Source organism: Netta rufina (assembly GCF_964035555.1).
Source record: "Netta rufina genome assembly, chromosome: 3".
NCBI classification, from domain to species: domain Eukaryota; kingdom Metazoa; phylum Chordata; class Aves; order Anseriformes; family Anatidae; genus Netta; species Netta rufina.
The window spans coordinates 21,231,438-21,250,676 of NC_140125.1; the positions used below are offsets into that span (position 1 = coordinate 21,231,438).

General features: G+C 35.9%; 1 protein-coding gene across 1 annotated transcript in view; it reads right to left on the minus strand.

Annotated features, from left to right (window-relative positions):
- USH2A (usherin) overlaps positions 1-19,239 on the minus strand; it is a gene marked incomplete at its 3' end in the record, with an annotated part of 393,893 nt that overhangs the window by 67,141 nt on the left and 307,513 nt on the right. Inside the window, exons 49-56 of the mRNA XM_084283630.1 lie at positions 17,731-17,952; positions 12,072-12,295; positions 10,185-10,395; positions 9,603-9,800; positions 8,897-9,055; positions 6,887-7,081; positions 1,373-1,480; positions 663-846 (exon numbers count right to left, since the gene is read on the minus strand). Coding sequence (XP_084139756.1) covers positions 663-846; positions 1,373-1,480; positions 6,887-7,081; positions 8,897-9,055; positions 9,603-9,800; positions 10,185-10,395; positions 12,072-12,295; positions 17,731-17,952 — 1,501 coding nt within the window. The remainder of the gene's footprint in view (positions 1-662; positions 847-1,372; positions 1,481-6,886; positions 7,082-8,896; positions 9,056-9,602; positions 9,801-10,184; positions 10,396-12,071; positions 12,296-17,730; positions 17,953-19,239) is intronic.

Consider the following 19,239-nt stretch of genomic DNA (forward strand, 5'->3'; position numbering starts at 1 on the left):
GATCAGTAGACACTATGGTTAGAAGCTTTAAGCATATCAGTAATAGAACATCCCCATTTTCACCAATTTAAAGTGAACAGACTACAAATACTGCATTAGTGAGCACTTTCACCTTTAAGATTTCTTTACATAAAAGAAGTGATTCTTTATCAGAACAATAATTTTTATACTAAAATTTACATTAGTTTACATAAGAAATATTAATCAAAAAATTCCAAAACAAATTCCAGAATGGCCTAATTAAAGTATTAGCAGCTGATGCTTTCATGTCAGTATGTTCAAAATGCAAAACAATAGCATAAAAGACATTCAGTGCTGTTTAACATTTAAAGACTTTAATTTTTCTAAGTATATTCCATAAGAAACAAAACAACTGATCAAGAACAACCATCAACCAAAGGGGAATATAAAAAGCTTCCCCCTCTTTCAGTCAGTCAGAATGACGTTCTCAAAAGAAAAAAAAAAGAGAGAGAAGTCAGTTGATTAAGGCTCTCCACCATTCATAGCTTCCTAAAAGTACGCTTTACCAATTCTCCAATAATTAAGTAATACAATAAGATATTTTTCTTTTGTTAAAAGAGTAATTTACATTTTTGTACGTTTCACAAACACTTATTTTGAACACTTTTCATATACCACCAAACTGCTTTAACATGCCTTACCTACTGTTAGGCTGCAGGTTAACATCTGTGAAATTCAGGTCTCTACTACCACCCAAGAATATCTGTTCTCCATCACGAAATAATTGATACTGAGTAATGAGTCCATTAGGTTTCTTTGGTTCAGTCCAGTAGATTTCCACTTCTGTTGAACTGACTATGATATGATGAGGTTTTGGCCATACCCCTATTAATATCACAATGACACTATTTTATGACAGACAATGAAAGGTGTCGCACAGTTTGTGCTGTTGCTTTCAGCAATGTAACAAATGCATTAAACATAGCCAGAGAGGATAAGAGAATCTAACAACACAATCTGAATTTAACCCTCATTAAATGTAACTAACTAGACAAGGTACATAATAATGGAGAACAAAGCCAAAGGCTACAGCCTTTCTATGCATAGCTGTCTCTGCATATTAATTTGTGATTTGAAAAATAGACATCTGCTAAATCTAACCTTGCTAACTTAAAGATAAATGTGGAAAAATTGTCACAAAAACAAAGCAGAAGTACAGTGCCAGGCAGTCAGTATAAAGAGCATGTTGAGATCCAAATGCTCTTAGAAAAGAGATGGATTCTCCTGTGTAAATTTATCCACGATAGCTTGATTGATGATGGTGGAGTTTTGCACCTTGTTAAACTATTACAAAATACAAGCCCTTATGACTATGTTTTTGCAGGTCTCTAAGAATGCCTTTTCTCCTTACCGTGAGGAGCAGATTGCAAAGTTTGACCTGAAAGTGGCTGGCTGGAAGCACACCCAGCAGATGTACAAGCAGTAAGCTTGAAGCTATAGTTAGTGTATGGCTGCAGACCTAGAAAGAGCAAACAGAGGTTAGATGAAGGCATTCCCAAAATTCTGTCGCTAAAAGGAAGTACTGGATTTAAAGGTAAATTTAACTTTTAATATTTTTGGCAAACATAAAATTTTAGTCATTCTTCTTTTACATCTGAATAATACGGTAATAGAGAATTCTTGCTAATTTAGAAATACATCTACTAGTTAAAATACTTGACAAAATTCAGACTTAATATGCAACTATGTTGCAATGGATCTATGGATGCCCCTCATATAGACATATCTCAATTAGCTTCTAATCAGTTAACTTAGATAGCACTTGTAGCATAATAACTACAGTCCAGACCTCAACCCATACAAACCTTCTGAGAATTTATTCAGCCTTTTAAGCTTTTTGAAACTACACTTCTGGCTGCAAAAAATGGTTAAGACATTGCTGGAAAGTACCTAAACATTATTGGTAAAGACATATTCTCCATAATCACTCAGAGAGTGGTGAGGCACTGGCACAGGTTGCCCAGAGCAGCTGTGGATACCCCATCCCTGGAGGTGTTCCAAGACCAGGCTGGATGAGGCCCTGGGCATCTATTGGGTGGTGTCCATGCCCATGGCAGAGGGAATGGAAATTGATGGTCTTTAAGGTCCCACCCAACCCATGCTGTTCTATGATTCTATGATAATTGGTGACGGCCATTCAAAGCTTTCCAACAGATAAGCACTTGAAAATATAATTCCTTAGAGCTTTGGAAGTGAACAGCTGAAAACCCTGAAATGTTTTGAATATTTAATACAAATATATTTGCAACAATGAGAAAAGAGAACAATAAACCCTTACTTGAACATGAATTTTCCAACTGAACTGCAAACAAGTCCAAAGACATACTCTGTTCTTGCCCCTTTTCCAACTTCTATATATTCAATTTTGTCTGCATTTTTTCCTATTATTTTTACGAGATTTTGCTATAACTGCTATACAACAGTCAGAAAAAGGCATGATAACCAGGTTCCAAGATACTAATTTTAGTTACCTCTTTTAGAACTATTTTTTCACCCCAAACCTTCTATGCTTGGCATACTTGAATGAGACTAAAAGAGAATATCTTGCTTTGAATATTTGTTGGAAATTTTCAAACATCTATTTGCTGTGTGTCAGTGACTTCAGTTTTGACATCAAGTTGCCCACTGGTTAAGAACTGGATTTTAGGACTTCTCCTACAAAATGTACCCAAATTTGGTTAAGATACTAAGCTTTAGAAAAGCCATTTGTGCATATCCATTAAATGGTCCTCACAGTTTTAACAGATCAAATCTTTAAAGATTCAGGCCTCCGTGTGAGCCTGGCTTGAACACCTCAGAGCTCAACTTTAACTGCTGACCAGACTGTGGAGGCCCAGGTTACTACAATACCCTTGGCTGAGGGCACAGGGCTGGTCAGAAAATGGGTTTGTGCTATCCCTGTGGATTGTGTTTTGTAGTCCCATGAACCCTGGGTTTTCTAGGTCTGCCTATAGGTGCCTAATATGTGCTGAGACAAAAGGATATTTAGCTGCAGTCAGACTTAGAATTAGGCCCATCTACAATAAGATTCCCTGAAGGAATAACCCTACTAAACAGAAGCTGCATTATCAGCTTTATTTACCATACTTTTGATGTAACTTATGCCTAATTGTAATTACTTCAAGAACAATGCAGTTCTGTGACAAAGCTTGGGAAATATCTTTGTTTTTAAGAAAATCCTTGCTTACAGTCAGTATGCAGACATTTTAATTAAAACCTATTAGAAAAAAATAGAAATAAGAAGCAATGATTATGTAGAAAGGTAGAGTAATGAATGGAAGACATGCAGGCTGCTTACAAATTACACAAGACACGAAGGAGAGAAAATAAAGAGATGACTCAGAGGGACAGCCCTGACTGTAACCTAATCATGAACTGGAAAAGAAGAAAAATCATCTGAACACTGAGTATATAAAGTAAGAAGGGAGGAAATGACACTTGCAGACTAGAGAGAGGCAAAGGCATGGAGGAAAGCCAAGTATTTAACATTTCAGGATAGAAAAGATTACTGTGGCAACAAATTACTTGAATTCCCCTAAAGGGAGTCATGTTCACTTTTAAAGGAAACATGCATAATAAAGCAATACTCATTTACAACTACAGTTTAAAGAGAAAAATGGGCATTAAAAAAAGAGCACATGGTTTCACTAAATTTATTGGTGGAATTCTGATACCTGAAACCTCTATACATGGAGCAGTCATATCAGATTTTTATCTACACTATTAAAGCTCTGCATTACAGACCTTGTCTTATGTATGCTTTGGAAAGCTCTGTACAAAGCTATGTATGTGATTGATAATAAAAATAACAGGTAAGATAATTTTGTAATGTAAACAGCATTTTGTTTTTCCAATTTCTCTATGTGATTGTTCACTAGAGGATACTTCACCCCTCCTTTTTCTTTTTCTTTTCTTTTTTTTTTTTTTTTTTTGTCTCCTGTTTAGTTGTTTTAGCCTTAGAATTCTGTTTCATTATTGCAGCATTTGTTATTTGCCAAAAGGGTTGTGAAACAGCTTTTTAAAGAATGCGTTGTCCTAGTAGCCAAATCAATTATTTCTGATACCGTTTGTCTGCATTTGTGGGTATGGCTCCAGCAAGGTCAGTAATTAGCGCCCAGGCTAACACTCTTGGGCCCTACCATGGGAATTTACTCAGGAAGATGTCAGATTTCTGACCACAGCCTTACACAATCCTTCTATCCCCATGAGCTTTTTAGATAAATATTACTAATAATTCAAGGCTGCATTGAGACAGGTTGACCAGTGACAACATTACCGTGCCTCTTCAGTTTTCACTACCTTGAAATGGAGAATATATTTCAATGAAAGAATTTGAAGCCATTCAATCACACAATATTTTTTAACCTTGTTTCTTTTCCTAAAGTAAATATCAATGATCTTATCTGGCTTTTACCTAAAGATAATTGTTCCTATGATAAAGCCTCTTATTTGGGATATGATATTTAGTGTACGAAAAAGGGGAACTTGAGAAGAGTTATTGCAATAAACCCACCTGCTGCTGCTGAAGAGGGCACTCTTAGCTTTCTCTTACAATTCCCCTAATTATTTTCTTAGTCTTACCCTCTGCCTGCCCCCCCCCACTGCAGAGCATTAGCAGGCCCATTTGTAAAGGAGTAGTAACGCAAAGTGAAACAATGCCATAACTGTCATCCAAATTGTTCTGTACAGGGTAGTGGAAGTGTTCGGTAATAAATGATATAAAAAGGTCTTTTATTGACAAGCTGCCATGTGCTGTTTGCATTAGAGAATATGAGAAGATGATGGCTGCTGCCCCTAGGTCCCAGTGGCATTCAACTCAGTGAGATAGCAGAAAATGCTTCAGTTTGCTTAAAGCATTGATAACACCTCTAAATAATTAACTGAGGACTTCCTGTCTTCAATTACTTAATGCTTTTTTTAACATCTTGAGAGGATTATAAGCAATTTATGGATTTCACATGATGAGCACATTCACCGCTATTCCCACAAAGCATTTGTGGGATCATGTTTCCAAAGCTTTGATGTAATTAAAAATAAGCAGCAAGACAATGGTGCAGTGGCAAGGTGCTAGCCTTCTCGTCTGTTACTTGCAAGACCCTAGATTCAAAGTCTCAAGAAATACTAATGCTACAGCTTCATTAATGTTCATCTGTTGCTCAGGGAAAAGCAGACGTTTTTGGAAAGAAAAAAAAAAAAAAGAGAAGATAAGAAAATCAAAACCTACATCCACAGGGAATAACACAATAGTTCGTTCAAACATTTGAGATTATGTATGAAATAAATTTGATTGTTTTAGCTTATTCTTTGAGTTTAGAGAGCAGTAATTATCCACACTGCAAAATCACTGCCATGAATTCCACATTATTACCCTAGGAACTTCCTACAGAAAACAGCAGAGGATTCGATTATGACCGTCAGGAAGAACAATCACTTATTTTGCTCCTGGCTGAACATGGCAGCATTGGACAATGGCTTAATGGTATAGCAGCACAAAAGGAAAAAAGATCTTTGTTTCTCAGGAGGTAACTACTTCCTCTCCCTTGCAACGGGTAAGAAAAACCTATATTGCTTGCATTAAAAATCTCAGTTACTCTGGAGCTATAAGTGCATTTGGGGAAGGAACCAGGAGCACAGAAGAAGCATTTTTCAAATGGGCTTAAGTGAAAAATCATTGCTTGTTGGTAGGTGTTCTTTACATCACAAACTTAAAACAGCAATTCTGAAACATATACCACAAGCAGGGATACTTTTGTTAATACCCCATCTCCAGAAGAAGTAAATATGGTGATAGGTTTAATATACCATTGATGAATTTTATGCTTGAGCATGCTACTGTCAAAGAGGAACAGCCATTCTTTAGTCTTCTGTGAGCAGCCACAACAAGAAGGATCTATTTGAAAACATGAAGGGATCCAACATGACTAAGAACTCATGCTCTGAGGGAAGGTTGGGAGGGCAAGTATGCTGGATGGCTTTGATATGCCCTAAGTCGACTTCTACTTCTTAGGTGGATTTTGTATGGTGACTATAACAACTATAACTTATGAATCTTTGTGTTTTCCATCAGGTAGAAAAAAAAAATAAAAAATAATAATAATGTATTTATGAATTTTAAAAAAACACAAACACAAGAATTTACTAAGTAACCTGAGATCAAGAAGTGTGAAAAGATATCCCAAAAAGTTTATGTTCATCTTTTGTATTCAAGAAAAGCATTGGCTTATTAAGTATAATTTTGCTTCAATGTAAAATTCAAATATAACTAATAAATAAATATTTGACAATAATACATTTGAGTTAAATCTCCCCCCCCCAAATCTCTTGACTAAAACTTCTTTCTGATACATGCACATTCACGAAATTTCACCAAGCATTTTAAAAAATGTATATAAGCAATATTTAACATAAACAGAATCCTAATCTTTCCCTTTCTTTTCCTTTTTAATGACTCAGCCATAAAGTACTGGATCTTTCTTGCTTCTACACTGCTACACATTCACAGTGGCACCAGTGACTTCAACCACATTACTGCACATTAATGGTAAAAAAGAGAGTCATATCTGTGTTAAGGGATGTCAAGCCTACACAGAATATTTGAGAGCTCAAGCTCACCACAAAGCATGAATCGTGAATTGAGCTGGATAGATTAGTTTTATAATTTTGAAATTATTAGTATTTTAACATCAGAAGCCTGAATTGAAAAGCTTGAAGAAAATAAATTTAAGGTATGTAAAATGGGTATAAATCATTTCTAAACTGTGCACAAAAGGTCAGATTTAAAAGTTACTGACAGGTGGCATTTTTTATGTTAATACTTTCAATATCTTAAGGATAGCACATTAGATTCTCAGTTCTGCCTCCTTACCTGATACTGTGTGTTGCATTTTGCTTCCAGTGTCAGTGTAAATAAGTCCTTTTCCCACTTGACTGATCTGGTACTCTCTGATAATACCATTTGTTTTTTTGGGTGCAGTCCAGCTTAAATACAATGCTGTTGAGTTCAAAGCACTGATGTCTGGTGGCTGAACGCTCTCAGGGACTCCTTGGACAGTGACTGCAACTACCTGAAGACATATGAATTAAACAGCAATTTAATGTAATAGTACACTAGATACCATGATCAATGAGAATGTCACTTTTGTTTTAAAATGTTGTTTGGTCTGGCATATCATTACCAAGAGCCTGGAGAACTAGTTAGTTTTTTCCTCCTTTTTCACAATGAAATCTGACCTTGAATATATTACATAAGTCTATGTCTACAATTTATCACGACAGGTTCACCACAATCTTAGCTGCAGTGTATAGCACAGGGTGAAACAACAAAAACTGTATTGCTTGAAAACTCTTGATAACTCTCTTCCATATGGTTCGTCAGTGTCTCTGCATTTTAACTGCCTGATTTCATATATTTTAAGCACCAGTAAACATGGGGCTAAACCTCAATATATCCAGTGCAATCTGAACTCTATCAAAGTTATGTGTAACTCCATGTTTTTTTTAAGAAAAACAAAGATTCTGAAAGATAGAATAACTTTGGACTCGTTAACCTCACACTTGTTTAGCTCTTCCTACAAAAGAAGGGGGGCAGGGCAGGGCACTGCTGATTTTCTGTTGACACATCTCTAGTGTTTTGTACAGAGGCATATCCAAATGATACCAGTTTAATAAGTGAGTCGAACCTTTTTCTCTTCTAGAATCACTTTTTTTTTTTTTTTTTTTTGTTATTACCACTTTAAAGTATTTATATTATGCTCTAAATATAAAATGTGCCCTCTGTAATATATTGTTTTAGTACATTTGATGGAATCAGTCTCTACTTGCAGACTTCAGTGTTTGCAACTGTAAACTCCTTAATTACATACAAGTGTGATAAGCAGAATGTATTAGTTCAGGCTAATGGTTGTAGCAATGGTGGCTATACAGGTTCCAGATCATAGCTGTGTTTGCAGGTAGAGGACTATGTGCCTACCTCTATCCCTCTGTCAGTCCTTCTTTTCTCATACTTTTGGATGAGATTTGTACCAGTAAGAAAAATATGTAAAAACCTGAAAAAATCCACCTTTTCAACCCCATAGATACCGTAATTACAAAACACAGTCACTCTTCCCCACTTCTGTTCCACATATCTTACACTTGCACTCCTAGAAAATTGTTTTCACAAAGCAAGGATATTATTGTGAAAAAGGTCACTTAAATAGTTTTTCCAAATGATGAGTAAGACGGATACTTTGCAGAAGAGAAACTAGAGCTGGCTAGATAGTAATGCTGGTGAAAGGTATCCATGATTCTAAATGATAAGAGAAAAAACAAAACAGTGACAAAGGGAAGAAAGAGATTCTGTCTGCTTAAAAATCAGAAGCAGAGGCAGGCTGTGCACAAAGGAAGTGTAACGCCTGAAGTCAGCATAGACATGGAAAGCCAACAAAGGTAACATAGTAGAAGCAGCCTTAGAAAAAGAAGGTTGTTGAAGAAGCTGATCTACTAGAAGGTACACTAAGAAATAGCATGGAAGAAGAAGCAATATACATCTTAGTGAGAAGCAAAGATTTAATTTCAAGGATTTGAGAAAATGCATTTTAATATTCCTTACTCTATTCTATCATGTACAGCTTTCTATTTAACAAACATCAGTTTTTACAGTGTAATTTCAGCACTGCCAAGACCGAATTACTGCTTTCTTCTTCCACTTGTTTGTATCAACCTTAGGATCCGAATAAACATCTGTCAGTAGTTGAATCCAAATAAGATTATTGATGCTTTTCACTTACTTGCTCAATAATCATCATGTCTTCAAATTACACCTTTCCAAAAGCATTTATATGTTACCACACCAGCTGATAAATGTCTGGCACCAGTTCTGTATAGACCAATTCACTAACCTTGCTGCTGTCTGTGCAACCAGCAACAGTACAGGCTCTCAGTTGGTATGAATATTCTTGGTATGGCTGGATGCCACTTGTATCTCTGAAGCTTGTTTCTGTTCCTCTAAAACGCTCGATTCCATCTCGGAGAATGATATAGTGAATAATAAGACCTATCACAGAAAGAAAGTTTTCCCTTTTGTTAGCTGAGAAATGCTTCATGATGGTATGCTATAACAACATCCTCTGCAAACAGAAAATATTAAATGAAATCTCTAGGTGACCACTCTAATAGGTAGTCATCCCACTTAAATGGTTAGTGTCAATTACTCTAAAGTCACTCTGCTCAACCTTTACATCAACATCTCAGTGGATCTCAATGATCATTGAAAGTTGTTCCAAGTTTTCACAGTTTGAAAATTATAACCAAGTTTTCCTGAAAGAACTGAGTATCAAGCTCCTCCCCCAAATTTTATAACATGATTGTGATTTTCTGATCATATTTCCTCATTACTATCATTACCACTCTTCTCAAAAGAGGTTTTTAGGCACTTCTAAAAACATACTAAATTGTCTTCTGTGAAAATGAAAATGATTTCAACCTAGAGTTTTTGCAATAAATATATCTCAGTGTCAGTGATTAATTAAAACATTTTGTGTTTTTGGAACACTGTCAGAATAGTGACAGAACATACATTTTTTAAAAACAAGTAACAATACCATTTGGTTGAAGTGGTTCTTCCCAATTCAGAAGTATCACGTCTTCACGGTTATCTACTTTAGCCCATTTTGGTGGACTTACACGCTGTGGCACATCTTGCTTAGTGACAGCTCTGCTAATTTCACTGAAGCCTCTTCCATAGCTATTCCAAGCGGCCACCCTGTACTCATATGTGATAAAAGGTTCTAGGTTCAGATCTACAAAAAGAAAGTTACATTTGAGTCACCTCAGTCTTTTAACAACATACAAAATAAGTATTGTTTTCTGTTTCTATGTCTATAACTACTTACATTTTTAAAGACAGATAGGGAAGTTTTTCCTTTGGGTAGGGCCGTTGTCTGATATAACACTTGTAGCAACATTTGTGAAAGAACCTTTAGGCCTTATTGTATTCACCAAACTTCTTACTACCCACTCCATTCCCCTAAAGATGCTCAGACTAGTTCTGAAGGAATGCTACTTCATTACATTTGCTTCACATTCAGTTAAAATATCTGATAGCGTTTGGGACATCTTTTTCCCCATGGTGAATTAAAACATACTAGCAAACCACCGATCTGATATGCCATTTTTTTTCTTACCTGTAAATGAATAATGATTTTGGCTTCCAGTGTAGACAGTCTCCTCTTCAGCTGGACACACACCTTCCTTTATCTCCTTTTCTGTAGCACTCCGTGAACTTTTTATCCATGCACAGATATTCTCCCTAGGATCAAAGTCACACTTTCCACAATGTGCTGTTTTTTCCATAGATAAAGGACAAAGGATATTAGCCTTGCATTCTTCTTTTACCTATGGAATATGCATACAATTTTAATATATTGACACTTCTTCCTTTCTTTATAGGTGCTTCCAATAGTATTTCTCTGTCTTTACACAACATCCAAATCAGGCAACCACACACTTAGTATGTTGGTATTTCTAGCATGCAGAAACTCTTTCAGTCTCTGGTCAGCCTACTGTCTTTGATCACTAATGCTTTAATAGTCCTTTCTAAAAGAAAGGGAGTTTTTTTGTTTGTTTGTTTGTTTTGTTTTTGTTTTTGCTTTTTTGTTTGTTTGTTTTTGTTTTTGCTTTTGTTTTTGTAGGTTCCTTGTACAAAACATCACAAATTTTAACCACTGGAACCCTAAATGACTGGGTTTATTGAAAGTTGAAGAGTCAGTAGTCAAATGAGGATGGGGTTTTACCTGAGAATTTAAACATTTGAACATTGAAGAATTGTCAGTAGGTCAAAGGTCCTGAGACAAACCAGTAGCACCCACCCCCCTCCCCCAGCTTTCCTAGTGCACAGGAGGGCTCTGTGCAATTCCTTGGCAGCTTTTAAGAACCTGATCCATAGGGGTTTGAAGTATATTTTATATATTTGTGTGTTTAAAAGAAATATTTGTGTGTTACCACAGCAGGTGAGTGGAAAGTATATCAGAACACCTGTATGTGGTAGGGTTTGGTTTGTTTTTCATTTCAGTGATACATTTGACAATATCTACTTCATTTCCATATTGTAGCATTCACAAAATCCAATCCTCTCTCATCCACTTTCTCTGTCCCTCTCTAAATATAAATACATACTTATATGCAAATATATATACATTAAAATAGTTTCCATCCTTTGAAATGTTTTTTTTCCCTTAAGCAAAAAAAAAAATAAAAAAATAACAGTTTACTTTTTCACAGCTTACATCTAACACTGAGATGTTATTACTTGAAAATTTCTGTTGAATTCAGTTGGAACTGCAATTGAAAGTTTGGCCAAATTGTTTCCTGCTGACGCATCTAGTCACTGGCTGCTCTTAAAAATAACAGAGGTAGCTTTAGCTTTTATGTTGCTTAGTGTATTATGACATTTAAATGGAGTGAAAATAAACTATATAATTCACTTTGTGTCGAAAGCATGAAAAATATCCTCATTATTACTAAACGTTATACAGGGACCTAATACTGCTGAAATTTATGCCAAAATTGACACTTGTTTTCAACAGGATCAAGATTAAGTCCATCAAGTAAATATCAATTGCTTTATTTTTATTAATTTTTTTGTGGAGGAAGTTTGGGGAAATCTATGTTATACTGCCTGCCTGAACTGAAATGTAATAGCATTTTTATACATCAGAACAGGTGACTTCAATTTCAATTTCCAATCAAGGAACATTGTCAGGAACAGTGGCCACAGAATGGGAACTGGCTATATATGCCAGTCTTGTTAGTATGCCAGCTTTTAGCCACTGTACTAATCTGAAGTGCTGGGCAACACTTCACAGAGGCAGCTAATCATTATTAATTCCTTTAGAATTCATTGCAATAACATCAATCATGGTGAACTCATTCGGTATTAATATGGATGTAATGTGAAAATGAATAATGCACACAAGAGTTTTTATATTCCTATTTTAGAAAAATAGTTATGAACAGTGTATTTCTCTTTCCATTGTCAAATTAGAGCTACTGAGAGATTTTCTATCAATTACCTTCATCATCATTCCAGCTGAAATCTTGTCAGAGCAAACATATTTCAAAGGATTATATCCAACTCCATTACAGCATTCTTCGCTCTTTGGAATAAGTTCAGTCTCACAGCATTTTACTGGCACTTGGTCATTCTTTCTAACATGTGCTAGGGACTCACCACTGGAACCTGAGCAGCATATGGTATCTGACACATTTACATATTCCTGCCCACAACAGAACATCCCTGAAAATAACAAACAAAAAATATAGATCTGAATATGTAATGTAAATAATTTTTAAAAGAGGTAAGAAAGAAGAAAGCTCAGGCTGCAGTATAGCTTGGCATAAAACCATCAGCAGCTGGAAATACGATGATTTAGCTGAAGTGAGATTAAATTCTGAATGCAAGGTGACCGAAGCAAGAATCCTAAATTCTAGACCTACTTGAAAACAACCAAGAATTAAAGGAAAAAACAGGGATCTTCTAGAGTTAACTTACACTATTCCTCAACTTTTGTAAGAACCTTACCTATGAAGTACCATAGAAAGGTACTATGTGCTACAGGTCAAGGACAGACTGTTGATGCAGAAATTGAGAAAGCTTCTCAACATACCTCTCAGTCAGATCTCATTCATTCCTCCCAGATGGGCAGTCTTCCAACCAGTATGTCTTAACATTCCAGAATGTTTCACATTACAGTTTATGATTTAAAGTGAGGGTTCATACAGTGTATATGGAACTGAATGGGTTACTTAACAAATACCCACAGTGAAGCTTCAGCCCTCATATTTATGCTTTAAGAAGTTAGTATCTAAATATAATTTTCATTTCTACAGTGGAATTGAAAACCTGACAAATTTAATTCCACAGGCTCTATTTTTGATAATTCTACTTTAAAATTAAAAGCTCATCATAATCAGTGTAGGTTTCCATATATTCACAAACATGATGTTAGGAAGAACTTCTTTACCAAAACGGTTGTTAGACATTGGAACAGACTACCCAGGGAAGTGGTGGAGTCACCATCCTTGGAAGTCTTTAAAAGACGTTTAGATGTAGAGCTTAGGGATATGGTTTAGTGGGGACTGCTAGTGTTAGGTCAGAGGTTGGACTCGATGATCTTGAGGTCTCTTCCAACCTAGAAATTCTGTGATTCTGTGATGATTTTGCAACTGTGAAATACCTGCTTTGAATCCTCCACCATTTAAAGAAAGGGGTAAATACCCCTATAAATGACAGTGAAAAAAATATTATTACTAATTCAAGTAGAAAGATATCACAAAAAAAAAAAAAAAAAAAAAAACAGAGCTGAGATATACTGTTACACCTATAAAGTAATTTGCATTTGATGTAATTTCTGTAGTATGTAGATATTTAATACACATGCAGAAGTGGCTGCTTTATTCTCTATCATTTATTTCAGCAAATCTCTCTTAGGAAGTCATACATAATGAAAATTAGTTGTTAAGGGTATGATCCTGCTAAAGCATTCAGAGCAATGGCTCAAAATGGTGAAGTTGCTTGCATGCTTCACCTATTTTCAGGACTGGTTTCATTCACAGAAATCTAATTGTGGTCACCAGCTCTCCAAGAGGTAAATATTTCCTCCTGTTCACACCCTTTTTCCAAATTGTCCTATGATCCTACCAATTTTAAGTAGAGAATTAATGCAGAAAAAGACTCAATTCAATACTAAGAAGCAACTCAGGTAGCCCCAAGGGACTTTTGACAGGCAAACTAAAATTTTGATAATGAACTGTTTTTCTGTTGAAACAAACAAGGCTGTATTCTTTCAGTGTGAACCTCATCTTTGTTTGACTGAATTAAATTTTTCAGCCAAGATTTCACTCACATAACAAGAAGTGACTCCCTTTCTAGTTTCTTTGGTAAACCATTACTTCTTTAATTATTATCAACCTTGTTCCAGTGTGATAAATTGCTAATTACTTAATACCCTAATCAGCGTTCATTCTTTGCACAGATAAACTGTGACAGCGCCATTAATTTAAATAGTAATTTCACTTAATGGCCAGAACGGCACACCAGATTTTTATGCAGCATTTTCTGAAGACTGCATCCATCACTGCAATATTCTGACATAAAGATGTCTGACGTGCACTAACTCACTTAGGGAGAGCAGATGTTGCAGAGCAGAGTTTGGTAGTAATTCCCATAGTGCATCACTTCAGCATGAATGAGCTGCAAAGGCAGAGGTAGACAATCTTCTGAAACTGCATTGCATAGCCCTTGACCTCTGCTTAATTTATCACATGTAGCACTTGACTCCTGAACCTTGACACCTCAAATGTATAATTTTAAATATGCTCCAAGAAAAACAAAATAGGGCTATGTAATATTGATGGATTGATTTGCTTTCTAAAAATTGCTTTATTCAATTGCTTAAGGATCCAGAAATTCTATAAACCTTTCCTGAATTCAACACAGTACCAAAATACAAAATATTTGTTTGTAAATCAGCTTGAATGCATGTGTCATGCTTTATATATTTATGTTTCATAGGCACGTAATGCATTACAGCAAAAAGAAAATCCATGGGCTGGAAAAGACTCTTCTTGCTAACAGTGATTTCTGTCAACAATTATTTCATGTTCATTGCAGGCAACTGAAAAAATTTACAAACATAGCTGAGTGATGAATTACTAATTTAGTAAATCTGCAAAACCAATGCTTTCAAAGGGGAAAAATGAGTATTAGAAGGCTTAGCCTTTGGAGCCAGAATAGAGGATCAACAAAATACAGAGCCAGTGTACATTGCAGACTACTCCAAAAATCCTTGGCTTACATTTGGGTATTGTAACTATTACAGATCAGAAACCACAACAGTAAAAAGCATTATCTTTCACTGTCTGAGACAGTATAGGGGCATTTTACTAGTTTTTGTTTGTTTGTTTGTTTGTTTGTTTTTTTAAGAGAAAATCCAAGAGTGGTTTCAGCTTCCATTATCTGTTATAGACAGAAATAGACAACTTTGGATAATCACATTGCAGCCAGGGGGCTCAGGATATGTGCATACAATGGTATTGCTGCCAGCCTCTGCCAGTAGATGTCTCTATGGTCCCCCCACTAAATAAGGCCAACAAGGGGCACAAAATAAAATCCAAGAGAACAGACCTCCCTCCCCCCCCAAAAAAAGTAATATGAGATAGAAGACACATATCTTGTTGCAGGACAGACTCTCCAAGAGAGGTATACAATGGCAAATGAAAAAAACTCTACCATACAAACTCTTAAAACCATCATTCAGTGCAAAAATGGTCTAGGTTCTGCAGAAACATGCTGCTTTCAGCAGAACTGATTATACAACAAGATTTTCACTTGTAGTGATTGTTTTTTCTCATATGATTTTTACAAGAAACCAAAAAATGGCAAACAAAAGCTTTAAATTGTTCTTACATTTTAAACTGTGGCATCTATTGCCAGCTACAAAACAGAGCTTTGGAAGCATGTCAGCTTTTGCTTAAAGCCATCCCTGTTACCTCTTCCCCTTCTAGACAATAGGATCAGTTTTCCAACTACCATATTCTTGCAAAATTCTAAGTATCCATTTGATAAGCCAATTGTAAGTAAATTATGTCTTTGTGTGAGACTTTTTTTTTTTTTTTCCCCATCAGAATCATTATAAATAAGAGGAATAGGGAACACATACATTTTGTGCATGGCTTGTGCATTTTCATGATATATTTAGCAAGGCTGAATTACTCTAAGAAATTAAGCAAAAACCTATTGAGCATGATGTATATGATATGATAAGAAACCACAATCTATTCTATGCTTAATGCAGAATAATATGATCTCTTTTCAACTATGGTGTTAATTCATCTTTGAAAAATGTTTTTGTGTTCAGCTGTATGCTGGCTCACAGCATAAAGTCCTCACAGGAAATCTGTGAACGATGAAAAAGCTACTGTTTTCTTTTTTAATGGCCAAAAAAATGTCATCATGACCCATTCTTGAGAAAAATAGTGTAAATGATAGAGTGCTATAGGCTAAACACATTTTAAAAAGAGGGGTATAAAGGTTTTTTAAATATATACATTTAAGGAAAAAAAACTGTTAAGAATACATATATACTGAAATGAAGAACATAACTTTCATCCCAAGATACCTGTATTACACTCCTACACAACTCATCTGCCCAGAGAGAGCAGTAAAAACATAAACGCTACCCCAGCAGTTCTGTTCCAACAGCATCTGTTAATTCACTCCATTTATAAAATACATATTGACAAAGACAACTGAACTGGGACCAGGGAGATTTGATTTGGTGTGAGAAAGTCAATTCAATGTGATTTTGTTAAAGGGCTCCTGCAGGCAAATAAAAGAGTTTAAGTAATAAAGTACATAAAGAGATGTTTTATGAGCCAGCCCTGTCTTGTGGCAGCCACACAATGTGCTGCTATGCAAAAGGGCCTTGCTCAGAGACATTATTGTGAGTCCTGTGTAGATGCTGTAGATCAGGTACAATTAGGGATCAGAGTGAGGGGGAGCACCGTACAAGTGGTGCGGTTTGCAGCATACATTCCATGATTCACCAGTGAAAGGGAGAAAGCATTACCACGGCTCCTAGTTTAGTCCTTCCTGACAGTCAACACAGAATGTGAGTGCTTCGAACATCACACACAGCACCTGTAGGATCCAGTGAACACAAAAAATAAGGGGAAGAGTGAGATCATCTGGGGGTAAAGGAAGAATTTAGCCTTTAGATCTGGGGTCTTCGTTACATGGTAGGATCCTTAGTTGTACAGCAAGAGGCTCGAACTGGCACACACGTGGCAAAAGCACTGTATGTACCACTAATCTTAGTACACCAAGCAGAACTGGTACTAAACCAGTACTTAACAGGTACTAAACCAGTACTAAATTCATTATTTCCATGTTTTGAAATTGGATTCCCCTTCGAAACTGCAATTGGTTTTGAAGTCTTTTTGTCAGGCTGAGAAAGCCTAAGGCTGACAGTATATAATTTCCCCAATAAATGCAGAAAGAAAAGACACGTGAAAATACCTGAATGGGTTTTGTAATAATACCTCCAATCTTTGTCATCAGCTAGTCACATAGTGCTTTATGAGGAAGTAAGGTACATATTGTACGTTTAGGCGATGCACTAACTTCTTGTGATATGCAAGAAATTAATAGGATACACCAGATGAAAAAGGGACTAGTGCTACGGATTAAGCTTTGTTAATTTTAAATTCCAGTGGGTTTAGTTTTATGTACATGTAGATGCACAAATGAGGGACTTGGGCTTCCAACCAGATAGCACTGTCATCTTTAGTTCCTAGGTGCCTAACTCCACATCTCCAGAGCAAATGGAAAATCCCTGCACTAGGATGCACGGCAGCACAGGGTGACAAAGTCTGACCTCAGCTCTACTGACTAAAAGCAGACTGGTCCAATCTTGTGACTTGAGTAATGAAAGATCAGGCACTCCCTTTGAATTTTCTGCAGTGTCTTCAGACCTTGCAGCTTTTGGACTCATTGGGCAATCACCAGCTCACCATTTTGCAATCTATTGGAATAGGTAAGTGAAGTGCAACAGCATTTTAACAAAATTGGCATATGTAACTTAACTTGAAGTATCCCACTTCTGAATGGCTAATTCTACAAGAGATTTAGAAAGATCAAAACTCTTTTTTTCTTGAAAACTTCTCACTTACCTGTGAGAGGTCTATGTGCAGTCCCTTTCTCTTCATCACCACAGCAGACCAAGGTTGTACTTACGACTTCTCCACCACAGCACTGCTGATTGAAACTGTCATGGAGTGATCCACCACAACAGATTTGATTCCCTGACATGGAGTAAGGCATTCCCTGACAGCAAGAGTCACCAATTCCAACTGAAACTCTGTTTTGCTCTTCGTTAGGGCAGCATACTTCACCTGTCAATTTAAGAATACAATTAAAGATTTAATGCATGTATATCTCATGAAATCTCTGAGAGGTTCTCAACTGATGGCAACAAATATTAGTCTAGGTTCACACACTATTAGCTTCATGTACAATATTTTCCACAAGAAAACATGGAATCACTTAGTAGTGGTAGAATGGTACAAAAGCATATATTTATTTGTAATAATAATTTTAAAAACTTACATTCAGGGCAAAGATTCTGTAAGATATCAAAATGCAAGCATGACAAAGACAAACCAAGAAGAGCAGCAAAAATAATTTCTGTAAATATAGTAATTATAATACAGGTATATCTATAGTAGAGAGTTTATTTTTGCTTTGGCCAAAGGGTCAGTCTATTTATTCACAGCAAAACAATCCTGTCTACTCCAAAATCATTCCAAGGTTGTTTTGAAGGACTACTTCATACTGTTAAAGAGTTTTTTCAGTGTCAGTCGGGACTTAATCTCCTAAAGAACTTACAAAGTAAGCAAACTTTAAAAATCCAGTATCACCATCACATTAAGTAGGGTTGGTTGCTACTTCAACAAAAACATCAACTGTTGCAGTACAGTACAGGGCTGTAATATAAGGCTGTTATTGAGACTGACACTATAACAGGTGGTCTGAGAGGGATAAACTGTTTTCCCTAAAGAGAATAGATACTATTGATTTATTATATAAAGAACACACAAATGACAGTAAATGGCAATAGTTTCCATTCTCTAGTATCTGCACTTGGTCTGAACTAATGTTCTAACAGTTAAGGTTGTGTATTGTTTTTCTGTGTTGCAATGTTGTCTGTGGCTCAGATGTCACTGATTAAACACTTGGAAGAAATAAGAAAAACAGATCAGCTGTTGAAGAGATTCCTGCCTTCCTAATTTGCAATCACCATGCCTTCAGCCCAGTGTGCTTCAGTACATCTAGAGCTATCAAGCTGGCCAAACAACATCTGGGAAATATGCATGCTTTGAGAGTTTCCTGTATAAATAACTTTATCAAATAAAGTCAATAATAATAATGGGAAAAAAAATAGAACAATTTTTTAGAGAATAATAGATATAATCTGTTTAGATACTTCATCATATTTTCTTGCATCCCTTAGAATCTAATTTAGTTGCTACACAGAGAAAGTATTAAAACACAGAATGCAGCTTACATCTACTGGAAATAAAACTTTTTTTTTTTTTTTTTCTAAAGGAACTATTAGACATAAGACACAAAGGATCAGTAACCTTCTCATTAACCTCTCCAAATGGGATCCATTCCAAGCT